We start from the raw sequence: 16595 nt of genomic DNA on the forward strand, positions 1-16595 counted from the left end.
TGAAGAATCAACATCCAGCATTTTCTCTTCACGACACAGATAACCAGACTATTGTTCTTTCATTGAACATAATTGTAAAGTGGTAAAAATATTGTTAAGAGTTCTCTGTTGTAAAGGGTTTTTCCCACCCCACTATCCCATCTGTAAACATTTGTATGCCATACAACTTCAAACAACCTAACAACAAAAACATAATAGCTAGTCTAACAGGAAACAGAAATTCAGAAACACAGTTACCATCTTATTACATTTAGTAATCAGTCTGTCATCTTTGACCGAAAGATTTTCAATGAAGGTTAACAAGCCTGCAACAAAGGACACTTCAAAAAGCTGTTTTACTCAAAGCATCTCCAGTTGTTTTGTGCAAACATACATTTACTGTACATCAGTCTCCCCAGTGAAAACTTATTTCTCAGACTCTCTCCATAAAAAGGGGAAAGATTAGAGTAAGGCACAAAAAGGAAACCCAAAACTGCTTGCTCTTTTTTGGAATTAAAAGACAGCTTTCCCATTCGAAAATGCAGCATTGCACTGACAATAATCCCAGATCAAAACCAGGAAATTTTAAGAATAAATAGAACAAGTTATTTTCCGTGTTCTAACAGGTCATAACTCTAGGCTTGACACATGCCACAGTTTAAAGGAAAAGGGCAACAGCGCACACACATGCCTTGATCCAACAAATGAGCCAACTAACCAATAAAAATATTATTTTTATTTTTTTTTTGCAAACTACTAAGATGCAGGAATTTATCTGCATTACGTGCACATCTTAACAGGCACACATGCATTTACTATTTCCACCTGTGCCCTTCTTCCCATCCAGAAAAAAAAACCGCATCAGGAACAAGGCACAAAAGACATGCATCTCTGACCAGAAACTTTACTGCAGACTGTGTTGGTATAGATGGAGAAATTGGTACCATCAGAGAGGGCTGCATGCTGCTATGCTGGACAACACTGGTGTTGGAAGAATTAATCATTCATAGATCAACAATTGGTTCTTTCATCTCCCTGGCTTTCTCAGACCAGACCATTATGTATTTTTTTTCCACCTCCTGATCTTGTTACACTCCAATTTTTCAGCTGCATGTAGCAAAGACATCTGAAAAACATTCATATTTCCAGAATGTATCTCATTAAAAGAAATAATCTTAACCAGAGAGGGAATCTATCGGCTCCCACGGGCTTCCCAACTTTGCCAGCATCAAAAACTGAGTTAACGTAAAAGTCTAATAAAATCACGATGGAGTAAGCTATGAAGAATAGGTGCAAGTTGAAGCAAAGCGCACCGAGGTCCCTCTTCCTGGCTTTCTAGCAAAGGCAGTTCACCTGAACTAATGCACGATACAGCCGACCTTTACCAAGCAAAATTTTAAACCTAAATTCTTCAGCTAATCAAGAACTAAATTACACGAATACATTAAGCCGCATCCTTCAGACTAAGCTGCATTCTGGTTAGCCAGAACAGCCGCACGTTCGGTCACCCCGAGCCCCCGAACGCGGCTGCCCGAGCACCGCTGCGGCGAGAGCGGGCGAGGAGGCGCCCACGGCTCCCTGGAGCAGCGCCGCGCCGTGACAGCAACGGGGGAAGGAAAAAAGTCACTGGAAAAGAAGGTTGTCATGGGAGACACTTCTCCCACTTTAACTGCTGCCTGGGTTTGTCCTTTACGTGCCCACCCCCGCAGCGGCCCGGCAGGTGACATGCCCGGCAGGTGACGCCCGCCCGACGGCGCTGCCCGGCCCTGCCGGAACGCGGAGCTCCCCCGGGCCCCGTCCCAGCCCCCAGCGCTCAGCGCTGTGCCCGGGCCAGCCGGGCCTCCACGCCGCGGGCGCCCGTCGGTAACGCCGCCTTACGCCGCCCTGCAGGGAGAAGGGTGCCGGCGGCGCGGGCCCGCGCCAACCCCTGCACCTCGCCAGGGGACGCGGCGGGGGCCGCCGCCCAGCCCTCCCGGAGGGGAAGGGTCCCGCACGCCGCTCCCCGGGGAAGGCGGCAGCTCTGGCGGCCACGGCCCCGCCAGCCCCACGGGGACCCGGCGCAGGCCGCCGCGGCGGGAGGGGCGCGGTGTCAAGGCGGCGGGGCCGGCCCCACCCGCGGGGGAGCCGCTCGGGGCAGAGCCCGGCCCTGCCGCGGGGAGGGGAGGGGAGGGGAAGCGGGGGCTCCCCGGGCCGGCCGCCCGCCCTCACCGTCGATGTTCTCCCGGTCGCTGATGTGCTGCAGGTTGCAGCCCGTGTCCTCCCGGCTCAGCTCGGCCTCGGGGCGATAGGACTCCAGCCGGGAGTGGGCATTCCTGCGCAGCTTGGGGCTGGAGGAGACGCAGCAGGAGGTGGTGTTCCCCATCTTCTCGGCCCGGCCCCGGCCCGGCCCGGGAGGAGGCGAGGGGCGGCCGGTCAGCAGGGGCGGCGGGAAGCCATGGGCAGCGGCGGAGACGAGGGGGTGCGGCGGGGGAAGAGGCGGCTGCTGCGGCGCCCTGCGGCTGCGCTCGCCGGCGGGTTCCCCCGGCGGTTCATCCGCGGAGGCGGCCCCGCAGCGCGGCCCGCCGGCGTGGGCTGCGGCAGGCTAAGCCCTCCTCCGCGGGCAGGCAGCGCAGGGCCCGCCGAGGCACAGCCCCATCGCCGGCGGCGGGGCCGCCGCGCTCCTCCCCCGCCCCCGCGCGGCCGCCGCGCCCGCTCCACGCACGCACCCACGCGGCAGCGCCGCAGCCCCCGCGGCAGCGGCAGCCGCAGCAGCAGCAGCACCAACAGCCGCCCCGGGCAGCCCCCGCGAACCGGTTCCGGTTCAAGGGGGCGGTAACGCCGCCCACCGGGCGGGCTGCGAGAGAGCCGGCGGTAGCCTTGCCCGCTCCCGGGGGACGCCGATGCCCGGCTGGGCGGAGCGGGCCGCCCCGGCAGGCAGCGCCGGCAGAGCCCGCCCTCGGGCCGCCCGGGGCGCGGAGGGGGCTACGGGCTGGCGGGAGCCCACCCCCCGGCTCGGAGCGGCCCCGGTCGCCCTGCGCGCACGGAGGAGCGTTTTGACCCGAGCGGAGCGCAGAGCGCGTTGTTCGCGGAGGCGGGCGCGGCGGCGGGGCGCGGGGCTCTCCCCTCAGGGCGGCGCAGGCCGGGCCCGCAGGGGCCGCTGCTGCCGCCCGCCGCCGGCCGTGCCCAGCCTGGCCCTGGGCTGGGCCTGGGGAGCGCCGCCCGGCCCGCCCCGCAGCTGGGCACTGCCGGCAGCTCCGGCAGGGAGCTGGTACCGGTGCTCCTTAGATTTTTGTACGGAACGTACGAATTCTTTGAGAAGTTGCTCTTAAGAACTCCGTGAGGCTGAGGGTGTCAAAGACAACTGGCTGTTGGGGAAGGAGGGTGTGCAGTGTGCCCCTGCGTGCCGCGCGCCCTGTGCGCACAGCTTTCCCAGCCACATTCTGCTGTTTTTGGTGTCGGGGTAATGCTAAAGATGGGATGCTTTCCATTAGTGGTTGGTGGTTTGTTTCATTTGTAAAATCTCTGTAATCTAAGCATATCTCGTGACTGCTGGAGGTCTGAGTCATGGTAGTTGGTTACACTGTTAATTTGATAACAGAAAAACACATTTGTATGTTTAAAAAAAATGCTTCTTATAAAACGATATAAAACACAGCCCCATGTCCAAGGAACAGTTACTTACTATTCTACCAGGCATCTCATGATAACTGATGTTTCTGTAAGATCTGCTTGAATCAGATGATTACATGAAAGACAAGTTTTCATCCTACAGTTTTTTAAGATCACACATTGCAAAGAAAAATTACTTTTTAATTTTCAACTATCTTTGAATGTTTGTTTGATGCATACGTACCCTATAAGTACAAAGAAACAAGAAGAAAAAATGTTTTTAAAAAAAAAATCCTTTGAGGATGTTTTCTGTTGCTAATTTTGTGACACCCCCACAAGCGTGGATGGGCAGCAGTTCATGAGTTACGTTGTCCTTTTGTGTTTGCGTAACTCAAGATGAAGAAGAATAGATTTAGCATCTCTTGTGTGTTAGTGTCTTCAGTACTTTGCATCCAAACAAAAGGAAATTAAATACTTGCTGGTGCTCTGGTTTAGAAATGTTACCTTGTAGGATGTCATACTGACTTGTGCTTTCCACCACCACGTGGGTCATTGCTTGCTGAGGGTACCTTGGGCTTCTCCCTTGGAGCACACTCTGCTCTTCAGCTGCCAGCTCAGCCTGCTTGCAGCCCGCCCTTCTGCTCAGACCAGGCCGGGGCATTAAGCATGCTCTTGCTGGCAGGGTTCAGTAATCTCAAATGGACTTAAACAGCAATCGGAAAATTTCAACCACAATTTTGTAACAATCAAAACATCTTAGTGTATATATATATATATATATATTTAGATATACACAATGTAATAATGTGTTACTGAAATGCTTAGCTTACCACATCTCACAGGAGGACTGCCACAGAGCTAGAGAGACCTCTATGGAAGAATTATCTGTTTGCTTGCCTGCCATGGCTCCCTGACCCTCCCTGTTAAATCCTACCTTCCTGTAGGAATCCGGGACACTTACCCATTTATGGCCTTCCTGACCTATAGTCTCCCGGCATGACTCCTCCTAGGGCATCAGTGCCATTGTCTTTTTAAGTACATGCTTGGGTAGTGTTATCTGGGAAGCCATTGTGTTGCCTTTCCTTGCTGTACCAATCCCAGTAAATTTTCTGGCCCTACAGCAAACATTTCATAACCCCTAATTATTTAGAAAGTTTTTCACAGCTCTAAAACTGTTGTAGCAAATCCTTAGTCAAATTTTTCCATTTATACTTACTCCAAAATTTTCATAAGCTTTGAAAAAAAAAACCACCAGGTAATGATATAATGATGGAGATGGGTTAATTGCAAAGTCTGCTTCTTAAAGTAGGTAAGCAGAGCTTAAAAAGACATCTTCTTCATAAAAAGGAATGAGTAAAACTTTGGTTTATATTTAAAACTAATATTCTAAAAGTAAATATTTACAGTGTTTTAAAATATAAAGTATTAAAACTTGTGATCGTCAGTTGTGAGCATGTAATCACTACATAGCTCCCTGTTTTCTTACTTGCAGTCTTTTGTTCTAAATTTTTCTTATACCTTTATTCCTCCTCCTGTCACCCTAAGACCTTGCTGAAGTACATTACAGTGACAAGGGTGCTACAATATATATTTAAAGATAAAGTCAAAGAAAAGGAACACTACTCTAGGATAATAGTGTCCTGCTGGTATCTAAGAGCTGAGAAAAGTACGTAGGTGAAATATATGTCAGGAAAGCATATTTGGCTTCCAGTTATGATTACTTTATTTCAGCTCTGTCAAGTGTATGATGCAAGTGTTACTCTATTATCTGATAAATCTTGCTACAGTAAAGCAAGAAGAGCTCACTGTACCTGAATGGCATGCTTAGATGTCATGTATGTCTGTCTTTGATTAGAGACCATTCTGTTCTTGAGGATTAAGATTATGTATTTTAATGAGTTTGCCCTGCTGAGCAATTTCATGCATCAGCTGAGGAACATCGTAAAGCTCCTTAAACTAAGGCCATGGCTTTCAAGATTGGTCAGCACTGCGGTACCTCTGTTTACAAAGACCTTATTCCTGCACAAAGATATTTTTAAATCTGTAGCATCTCCACTATATGGAAGACAATTAATTTAGTAGGTTAAATATTAATGGTGTGACCCATTACATTTTGTGCTTGAGATCTTCCTGGAACATTGTAGAAAAATGTGTGTGTTTCAAACCAGCAGATATAGGTCACAGTTTTGCTTAGATAAGATTTTTATCTATTTTGAGCAGATAAAAATGATAAATATTATTTTATCCAAAACTACTTTCTGCTTGCAAACCAAATGATATGGGAAGCACAGTTTAAAAAAAAATAATCCTTAAGGTAAATGATTGGTGACAACAGATCTTTTGATTCTGCTTGTCTTTCAAATACAGTCTGAGAAATTTGTGTCACAAAATACCTTCCCCACACCGCCATCTAATGTTTAATAGGCATCCTACTAGCAACTTGGGCATACGTTCACTCTAAAATGTCATATTGTCAAATTTATCACGGAGCTAAATGTTGTATGGAGTTCAAGTATAAGCTTTAAATGAACGTTCCTATGTAAAACGTAATCTTACCCAAACCCCTGTTTATTGTAATAGCTAAATTTCTTTTGACTATAATATTAAATTCCAAATCAATTAAAACCACAGTGATGAACCCAACTGAGGAATGTTCATTATTATCCCTCTGATAATTCTATTTGTTATTACTTACGTTTATTGCTACAAGCCTAAACTCCAGCAGCAGTAAAAGACTTTCATAAATCAAGTCCAGAATGCATCATACTTGATTCTGATTCAACCCATACAGCAAAGACTTTTGCTGTGCCCCTCAAGAGAATGTGTTGGTGGATCATGTCTTAGATTCCCACCCAACAGATCTGAACGGGCCACTGTTGCAGATTTCCCCTTTGCCTAAGGTGTGGATTCTTCTACGATTAAGGCACTCCTCTTTCTTGGATGGAGAAATCCAGTCTCCATGGAAAAAAAAATCCTTTCAGCCTTGTCACGCGTCACCTGAAGCTCTTTCTGTGCCTACCCTAACCATTGCGCTGCCGTCAGAGATACTTGGAAGTTTCTTGTGGTGCTTAGCAGATAGCTGCAGCTACTGCTTACAGGAAAGACACGGAGATCTAACAAGAAGTATGTAACAGATGGGAGTTACTGCTTAGCGTTACCTAGCTTAAAAATACTCAAGTGGTATCAGTGAAAGTCCTTTGGTGAATACCACTCTTGTTTTTCAGAAATCAAGTAACTGCTTTGAAGCAGAGAGAAACATGTAAAGAGCAAATCAGGATTTCTTTTGAAGATCAAGGGAGAAATTTGGGGTACCTAGTTCATGTATTTAACTTTAGTACAATAATTAGGATATAAATCTCATGCTAGCCGATGAAGAAATACTATCCTAGGCAGTAATTCAGAGCACAAAGTCAAGGTCCTGCTCGGAAGTGCATGGCAGCTAGAGGATCCTATCTATTTTCATGTACTATACAGGAGGAAATAAGTGATTGAAGAACAAAGGTGATACACTGGAGAACAGGTATTAGAATGCTTCCCTAAATGTACATAGCTCAGATAAGTGTCTATTATATTCTTACAATGTTTATTATTGCCATGTTATTCACTAGCTTGAAATCACTGCAGAAAAAGGCAATTTCCCCTTTACTAGGGAAAGATTGTTCATTGTTTTAGGTGAAGCACTTCAAGAACAACTATACAATAATATTAAAAAAAATACATAACTGCTCCTCATTTTTTTTTTTTATTTCTTCAGGAATAGAACCAGATAAGATCTGTACTTGGAAGCAGCCAGAAACCCACGCATTCTGCGTATGAGGTAATATAACCCATACAGCACAGATCTGCAGTGAGAATTGGGAGGGGAGGAGTCAGTTTAGCAAATTGTACCATGGATGCTCTTGCATTGTGGAGGAAGGCACAAGCAATTGGATTTAGCCAGCTGGGTGGAATTTGATTTGATTAGCTTTGGCACAGTTTCACATACTCTTAATTCATCAGTGAATGGAGTAACTATATTGGAAAGCTACTGGGGAAAACCAACATTGCCCCTGATGCTACTGTTGTAGGCAGAGCACAATCCCATACAGTCTCCCTTTCTGTGTTTTTCTCTCTTCATTGTCTCCCTAGTTAGTTTTTTTGTGCCACTGTGTGTCTTTCTATGTCAGGATAGGCTGCCTTTCCTTGGCCTGAGATCTTGGCACGTAAAGAGCAATAATTACCAGATAGTATGGCTTGATGACTACGAATGAGGGTGGGAGTGCCCCCTCTTGAACAATGAAACCCCTTGTAGAGAAAAGCCTAACTAAACAAAACAAAATAATGTATAAAAGCAGACAGTGTTGCCACAAAGCACTTCGCCAGCTAGAGTCTATATGGAGTATGAATAAAAGCCTACTGTGTTTTAGTCCTTTCTGCTTGTCAAAGATTCCATTCTACAAAGAGATATCTGTTAATCTGTTCTGATTTCATACAAGTCTAGGCAAGTATAACGTATTTAGTTTCAATGAAGCTAGTCCTAATTTACAGTAAGAATGACATCTGAACCAGGCCCAGCAATTTCAGATAGCCTGTTCAGACAGAACTATTTTCTCCCAAATTAATCCTAAGAAAATAAAAAAAAAAAATCACTTCTGCCCAGCTCTCAATACCTAGCAATTTTGAGTATCAGTCATGGCAGCTTGCAGTTAGAAACATTTGTGTGTAGTAGGAGCTTACAAGTCATGTAATATGAGCTAATATAGGTTAATATGCAAGGGATTCAAGTATTCCAAAACATAACTCACCAGAAAACCGTGTGTCTGTACATACATTTGCTGAGGCTGAGGCATCTATATGAAGAGCAGCATCAGGGAAGTTTATTACTTTAAACTATGGCTCCCTAGAAGACCAGCCTTTTTAACTAGAATAATATAGATATTTGTTTGAAGAACAGATTTTAAAAAAAAGTTAAATGTTTCAGAGGCAGGGAATCAAGCTACATGTGGTGAACCATACAGACCCATCTCAAGAACTGTTCCTGTGAAACACATTCTCAAACTGCGTAAAGTTCTCCTAAGTATTGACATCTATACTGAGTGAAAATAGACTTTCCTCAGTTAATTTTCAAATCAAGAGGTGAAATGGAAAAGTGAGGAAATTCTCAGTATGAAAATTAAATATCTTGAAGTGTCCAGATTTTCAATAGGGAAGTGTCCAGGCATGAACCTTGTTGATTTTTAGCAAGGTACTACCATTGTAAACCTGTAGGAACTCATCTAGAATTGCAGAGGCCAAAAATCACCTTTCTCAAGACAAATTCCCTGTGTATATGCCTGGAAAATACAGAAAATGGAAATAACAGATCTTAGAGGTAAAGAACCAAAAATTAATTAATGCACTTAACAAATGAACAGCAGATACATAATTTTGAGTGTGTACTTAAAGATTTCGTTCTGCTTCCTCAGGTTCTACATGGTATTAGGCAGTACCCTTTCCTTTGAAAAATAATGTAAGACTGAAAACTATGCACCTAAATGGGCCAAAAGTTTTTTTCTTTATTTTCTATTTGGGTAGTGAATTGTGTCCACTATCAAAGGGCACTGGTATCAATGACCTTTGAGTAGAAAGGCTAGCCTACAAAAGTAATAAAAAAGTTAACCTCTTTGTATGATTTCCAAAGTCCTTGCCCTCTCAATGAAAAAGTACCCAAGACATAAGCAAGCCTACAGAATTAAAAATGAGGCTCCCGCATCAACACTTAAAAAATTTTGTCTCAAATACAGCAAAAGCTGACATAATCATTAGAATCAGTTTCCATTACTTTGGCAAAAAAAGGAAGAGAATGCTTTCTCCTTTAAGCAGGTAAAGTGAGCTTTTTTTTACTTCAGTTGCTATCAGCAAGCCTTCAGTCAGACAGATCGTAAGTGATCTGAAGGGAAAGCTTGAACTCCTGCTTATTCATTTACTATATTTCAGACTACATAATCACAGAGGTAGTAGTACTGCTTATTTTATTTTTGGAGAATAACCACCCACTGATCTGCACACAGTCAAGGAACCCAAATTCAATTTTCTGCTCCACTGCAGGCTGTGCAAGACTTTTGAAAATCCCTTCATCCCTGTTTCTCAGATCCCTTTCAGTGAACTGGGAAAAATATAATCTCACTGTACAAAAGGGTAATTTTTAAGACTAAAATCTTTAAGCCAGCAAGTTGTTACTGTGTTACGGGAAAGGGGACCAAATAAATAAAATGGCTAGGTTACTCTGTAATCGTAGATACGCTATCCAGTCGTGGTACTTCCGATGTGCACACTAATGCTGCTTGGTGCAGACAGTGCCTGTACCTGTCATTAAGTGTGAAACAAATTCTTGTATGTTGTAATGCATTTTGCCGCTTGTGTAGCTTATTAACTTTGCTGTCATCGTCACTCAACAAGCAGATGCATCAGCTGATAGAAGAAATGCCAACGTGAGAATAGTAAGTTCATAGGTTAAAAAAGTCATCTTTCCTCTATAAATAGAGTTGGTATAAATCACCAGAGTCTGCAAAATGGGCCTGGGAAAATTAGTCACTGACTTACAAACACTTCCCGCTGTATGTCTGTGAATCCACTTCACACAGTTCCAAGTGACAAGAAGAAAAGGAGATAAAGAAGCAGGATGATATGGTAAAATTAAGAATAGAATGCTCTAGCAATCATGAAAATAAAATGAAGAAGTAATAAAAATACATTAATACTATTGTGCAATTATCCTATATAATCAAAAGGCAAAATGATCTATTTAAAGCTGCTTTTAAATAAAAATAAAAATCAGGGAATACTTTTTAAACTTTTAATACAGAAATTATTAGATATTTTCACTATCTTGTTGTCCTGTGGCAGCTCTGGAATTTTAGCAGCTGGCCAGCCAGGTGGCCTTGAGATCTGCCATTGCAACTAGCAATACGTGGCTCAACAGGGAACCCAGCACAGCAATTTCTGTAGAAAACTGCTGACTAGTCAATTTGAGTTATACTTCACATTAAAGAGAATGTAATTAATGAAGATATTTTTATTTCAAATAAGGATCTAGCTTGCTGGTTTTCCTTCTAATTTAATGCTGCCCTTCATTGCTGGAACACTTCAGCTAACACTTTACCAAAGTGTCCTCTGCTGATAGACCTCTGTCACTCATAAAATACCCCGTGGGGAGTGCTACAGGAAATAAAATGTGTGCATTCCAACAGGTATTTTCCTAGGCCCAGTTCACTACATCGCCAGGTGTATTGTAGCATAATATTTTTGCGCTCATGAGCATGACAGTTCAAAAACACTGACTAATTTGGTGATGAGTGTCCCTTTATTTTAAAGCAACTTAACTGGAAAGGATTTAGAGACACCAGATTTTCATATTCCAGGAACTTTGAACTGTCACATATTTTGACAATTAAGTTCTAATAAATAACATAAAAGCCTGTTACAACATATGACTATAAATGGCAGCTCTCCAAGATACGTCTGGCTCCAAACATGAGAAGACTGGCCACCTCAAATTAATTTTTTACAACACAAAGGTATCTTGTATAATACAGGACAGAATATCTGTCTATAAGCATATGCAGGTTTTCTTCAAACTTTATTATAAAACTTCTAAAATAGCAGCAAGATCTTTTCAATAAATAGCAACCGCACAATAGAAAAAAGATTTTTTGTTTCTGCCAGCCCTGAGTTAAAAGTAATTTCTGCAACTAGGTGAATTACATGAATTGCACCATTTTGCACAAGATTACAAAGCAAAATTCTTTCTTTGGAGTGCTTAGGCAATTCAGGTCAGATGGTTGCGGTTGCCACTTAAAGCTTTAAAGGCGGCGAAATCTAGTCTTTGGACTTTATGTATTTGAGTTATACAAAGTCTCTAACCTCAACCTTCATTGTCTCTGTCTTTAATGAAGTCGCTAAAGATATATCTCACTGTTTAAATACGGTAGTTTATCCATGATGATAATACAGTGATTTCTCTGAGTCTGTTCACCAGTTTTATAATATTCCCAGTTGTTCAAGTAAGATATGTTAAGTATTCACAGCTGGTATGGGACTGCCTACACAGCTACAGTATGTGTCCTGGTGGTGGCTAATATTTCTCATCAAATACATGTCGCCAAAGTGTTTAGGTTCAAGATAAATCACACTGCTGGCCACAGTGTAGCCAACAAAAGGAGAAAAAATTATACATGAAAGTAATGCAAAATACATCTTTCATCTAGAGCGTTGGGCCTCACAGACTCTGAGTTTGATCTATATCCTTAATCATGCACAACCTCATTGACAAGACTTAAAGAAAATAAAAAAAAAATCAAACAAACAACCCCCCTGCAAAAAAAAAAAACAACAAAAAACAAAAAAACGAAAAACAAACAAACCACCAAACCAAAACTCCCCAGAAGCAGCCACTGGAAGAAACAGAAATACAATCACTGAGTTAACTGTCTCAGTGCAAGCACTCACTCCCCCAAATATCCTGCTTTTATACATGCTTAAACTTAATGTACAAATCTGCAGATGCCATCAAAGCAGTAAAAGTGTCAGGGCCCCCTGTAGGATAATGCATCACTAAAAACTGAATGGTAAGGTCAGCCACAGGGAGAGGAGTCCCAGCACCTCCAGGACCAGCCTCACCTCACCAACCGCTCCTTCATCCTCACTCTACCGATCACTGCTCGGTTTTAGCAAGTCCGTATTTATCAAGAATATTACTTTTTTTTTCATAGAGGATAGGTCATATTGTAAAGAGTGTATTTCCTCGGACGCTGCATCAAATCACTCGGGCCCAATGACAGCAACACTTGCACGTACCTAAGAGGGTTATTTCAGAAGGGAGATTTGCCACCCTGAACTTTGGAGGTAAATGCCTCCTTTCCGGTGAAAGTAAACAAGAACCAACAGCCTAACTTTCATTTGCACCATTGCAAATCTCATTCTACAACAGAAATTTCCAATGCACAGAATTTCTAGATCCTACTAATGATACAGAAATTATTTCAAAATGGCAAACACAGAAAGACACGAAACGGTCCCTCTTTTATTTTCCCTGGGACAAAGCATATTAAGTAACCATAGGAAGGAAAATCATTGTGTGTTATTCCCTTCTGCACACTCATGCATGTGAGTTGGGAACTTCTGCTGCTGATGCAGGAACCTGATGATGCAGTTTCCTAACTTGTACACCGATCTCCCCAAAAAGCCAACATACGCTATCTGAAACTCACTCGGAACCAGAAGTGGTCACTGTTACGACGCTGGCTGTCTTGATCTCCTGTATGCGTGATCATGTGTGTTCCCCACTGCCAGTATTATTATTTGTGTGGCCGAATAGGAAGCTACATCAGGAGCCTGTTCTGGTTGAAGCTAAATCAGCCAAAAAAGTTCTCAGCCAGTTTCTAACGCAGCTTACCATGCAGTTGCGCTAACCTTATTACTAGCTCAAGAGAAGCGGTGGAAATATGCAACTGGGGAAAGATAGAACTGTTTTTCTGGGTCATGGTCGCACTTGAGGGGTTTAAGTGACCGAGACAGCAGCCTAAATTTGGGAATTGGGTCTGAGAGCAAATGTATTCTCACCAATCCTCTCTATTACTACTCCTACCCTGCCACTTCCTTTTGCAGGACATTTTGATGTTTCTTCTAAGAAAGGTGCTGAAATAAAAGTAGGACAGTATTTTTAATCAAGTAAATTTGACTAGTGCCAAACAACTGTAGCTTCAGCACTTTATTTGAAATCTTCCACCGTGCTGTTCTCTTTATATTGGTTATACCATTTGCTTCTGCTTCAAGAACCTGGAACATCAGACAGCATTATTGAGCACAGACTAAGAATCAGATATATACAATATGGATATTGAAACAAGCACTGGCTTTTTATTAATCCTGTTATCTTCATCTATTGTGCTGGAAATTGTAATTCTGAATTATCTCATTTCATAAGTAGAGCTGCTGCATCTCTGCTTCTGTAATTTTGGAAATGTGTTTTCAAGTAAAAGATGCAATGCTTTCTGCTGTGTCGAAGGAAAATTAGAACTGTCATGTTCTGTCAGAGGAGGAGTTGCATATTTTTGACAACAGAAAAAAGTTCAGCTGGAAATGAAAGTCTATGTAACCAAGTGAAACTTAGTCTCTTTTCATGCCACTTCTCAGAAAGAAAATATTTACAGCTACTGCACCATCACCCACCCACTCCAGCTTACTACTGGTTAGACGTGAAAATTGCAAGCTACTGGATTCTACATCCAAAGTTGCGATGTCATGCTAGTCTTGAGTTCTAGCAATCTGCTTGAGAGTTAGAGGAGGCGATGCAGTAGAGAAGATTGAGAAGGATGTTACATGGCTGCTCCCTACACAAAACCAACAAAAATATATTACCTTAGGAAACAACCAATTATAATACATTTGAGGTTATCTACCTTTTGAGGAAGGGCCTACAAATGCAAAGCTCTCTCAATTCTTACTATTGCCTTTGAGATTATACCATATTATTTTTATGAGAAGCATTGGCATGAGAGTCCTAGAGAAATAATTTTCACACACTTACAGAACAAGCATAGAAGCATAGCCTGGAAGAATTAAATCTTAGCTTCTTTGCAGTTGTCTGCAAGTTTGCTGAATTCCACCTGAAAGAACAGAAAAATTACTCCTTCAGTTCTTGAAGTCTAGGTTAAGAGTGGGCAGGTTTAGTTCTGGGTATTTTTGAGATAAGGGTACTTGCATATTATCCCAAGTATCTCATTAATACTTCTACTTACAAACATACTTTTTGCTATACACATTTGGGACTTCCCCTGGAAATATTTTTATCAGCAGAGGTCAAGGGTTTTCAGCTTTTGTCCAAGATTTCTAGGCCCAGATATGTCCAGATAGGACTACTGCATTGTCCATATCACCTGCCTGTCAACTCTGCATACATTAATTTCTCACATTTCATGGATATTCACAGCATTTTCAGGTGTGTATACCAAGTATACTTGCCTCTTCTTGCCCATGAGATCTGGAAAAACCTTCTTTCTTCTCTCTGTTAATGCATTCCAATTCTTTTGCTTTTACATAGGAGGGAAACAGGCCCTCTTTAGTATCTCTATTTTATTCATCTTAATGTCATTCACATCTTTGAAGCTTCTCTCACCCACGGTACATACAGTGCTGGGTAGCGGCTGTCTTGGTTACCATACCCTATATATACACGAAAAATTATAAAGACTAAGAAAAGTAGAGTTAAAAATACTATTTGGGAAAAAAAAAAAAACTTTTAGAATAAATTTGTCCATCTGCAGTGCGATTTTGGACCATATAAATGTAACTTAATAAAGAAACAATTCCTGCCTTCACAGTCAAATTTCTGCTGCAGAACTTGGAAGCTGCATAAGGCAGAGGCTGGCCAACAGTCCTGGGACGGAATTCCTAGCACAGGCACATCGCCATCCTTGTCTCTGCATGGGAGTCCACCACCTCCAGTATTCATCCCGTTTTTAGGGCAGATCTCTCAGGAATACAATAGAATCCCACATTAGAAGTGAACTTTGCCTCATTTGTGAAATTAGCTATCAATTCTGTCATGGTTTAACCCCAGTCAGAAACTAAGCCCCAGACAACTGCTCATTCACTCCCCCCACATCGGGATGGGGAGAGAATCAGAAAGAGTAAAACTGAGACAACTTGTGGGCTGAGATAAAGACAGTTTAATAGGTAAAGCAAAAAGCCGTGTGCACAAGCAAAGCAAAACAAGGAATTCATTCACTGCTTCCCATGGTTCAGCCATCTCCAGGAGAGCAGGGCTCCATCACGCGTAACCATTACCTGGGAAGACAAATGTCATCACACAAATGTCCCCCCTTTCCATCTTCTTCCCCCAGCTTTACATGCTGAGCATGATGCCACGTGGTACAGAATGTCCCTCTGGTCAGCTGGGGTCAGCTGTCCCGGCTGTGCCCCCTCCCAGCCCCGTGTGCCCCCCCAGCCCACTCGCTGGTGGGGGGTGAGAGGCAGAAAAGCCCTTGGGGCTGCGCAAGCCCTGCTCGGCAGGAACGAGAACAGCCCCGCGTTATCAGCGCTGCTCTCAGCACGGATCCAAAGCACAGCCCCGTACCAGCTACTGTGGAGAAAATAACTCTATCCCAGCCAAAACCAACAAAAAGTCAAAGGAAACCAGACTGAGTCACTCCCCTAGAAAATTAAAATGCAGTTTTTACAAATGAGGGACAGAATGCAAGCCCTCTGACTGTGGTGGTACAAAACCTAACCTGACATAGAAAAGTGGATTCAAACACTTGGCCTGAATAAACACAAACCCCAGCTCTCTAATAAGGCCTGAAACAGAGAAGTGTTGCACAACTTGCATTACCATTTTTCATGTGATATCCATATATAAGATGTGGGACTGACGGTAGAACACTGCTTTCAGCTCAAGCTCCTGCACATAAAGATATGCTGTCTTCACTAGCCACCAAATTCTGCAGAACTCCATGTGATTTACGGAATTTTATTTGCAAGACTGTTGTCCTCAGGCATTGTGCAGGAAGCTTAGGCAACAAACTAAGGTATCAGGATTTCAGTACTGGTGTAGCACTTCCAGTATATTTGTGATCCACCCAAGAAGTTGTTGGCTATGGTAAGAATAGAAATCACAGAAGTAAACATTACAATGAGAGATGCATAAGCCACTAAGCATCATCAAGTACACACACCGGCTCACGTTCAGGTGGCCCTCACCCAGCACCCCCAGGGCCTTTTCTGCCAGGCAGCTTCCCAGCCACCCTGCCCCAGCCCATAGTGCTGCATGGGGTTGTTGTGACCCATGTGCAGGACCCGGCACTGAGCCGTGTTGAACCTCATACAACCGGCCTCGGCCCATCGGTCTGGCCTGCCCAGACCCCTCTGCAGAGCCTCCTGCCCCCCAGCAGATCAACACTCCCACCCAACTTGGCATCACCTGAGGATGCACTCAATCCCTTCATCCAGATTGTCGATAAAGATATCGAACAGGACTGGCCCCAATACTGAGCCCTGGGGAACACCACTTG

The 16595-nt window shown here is 43.5% G+C and overlaps 1 protein-coding gene across 2 annotated transcripts in view; it reads right to left on the reverse strand.

Annotated features, from left to right (window-relative positions):
* CCNY (cyclin Y) overlaps positions 1–15395 on the reverse strand; it is a 141692-nt gene extending 126297 nt beyond the window's left edge. Inside the window, exon 1 of one of the 2 annotated variants that reach the window (XM_080384343.1) lies at positions 2188–15395. In XM_080384343.1, the coding sequence (XP_080240469.1) occupies positions 2188–2341 (154 nt within the window). In that variant the 5' untranslated portion in view covers positions 2342–15395. The remainder of the gene's footprint in view (positions 1–2187) is intronic. The other variant, XM_080384348.1, reaches the window with a different exon arrangement.
* Between the last annotated feature and the right edge of the window lie 1200 nt (positions 15396–16595).

Source organism: Falco punctatus (genome assembly GCF_963210335.1).
Source record: "Falco punctatus genome assembly, chromosome: 4".
Classification (NCBI taxonomy): Eukaryota; Metazoa; Chordata; class Aves; order Falconiformes; family Falconidae; genus Falco; species Falco punctatus.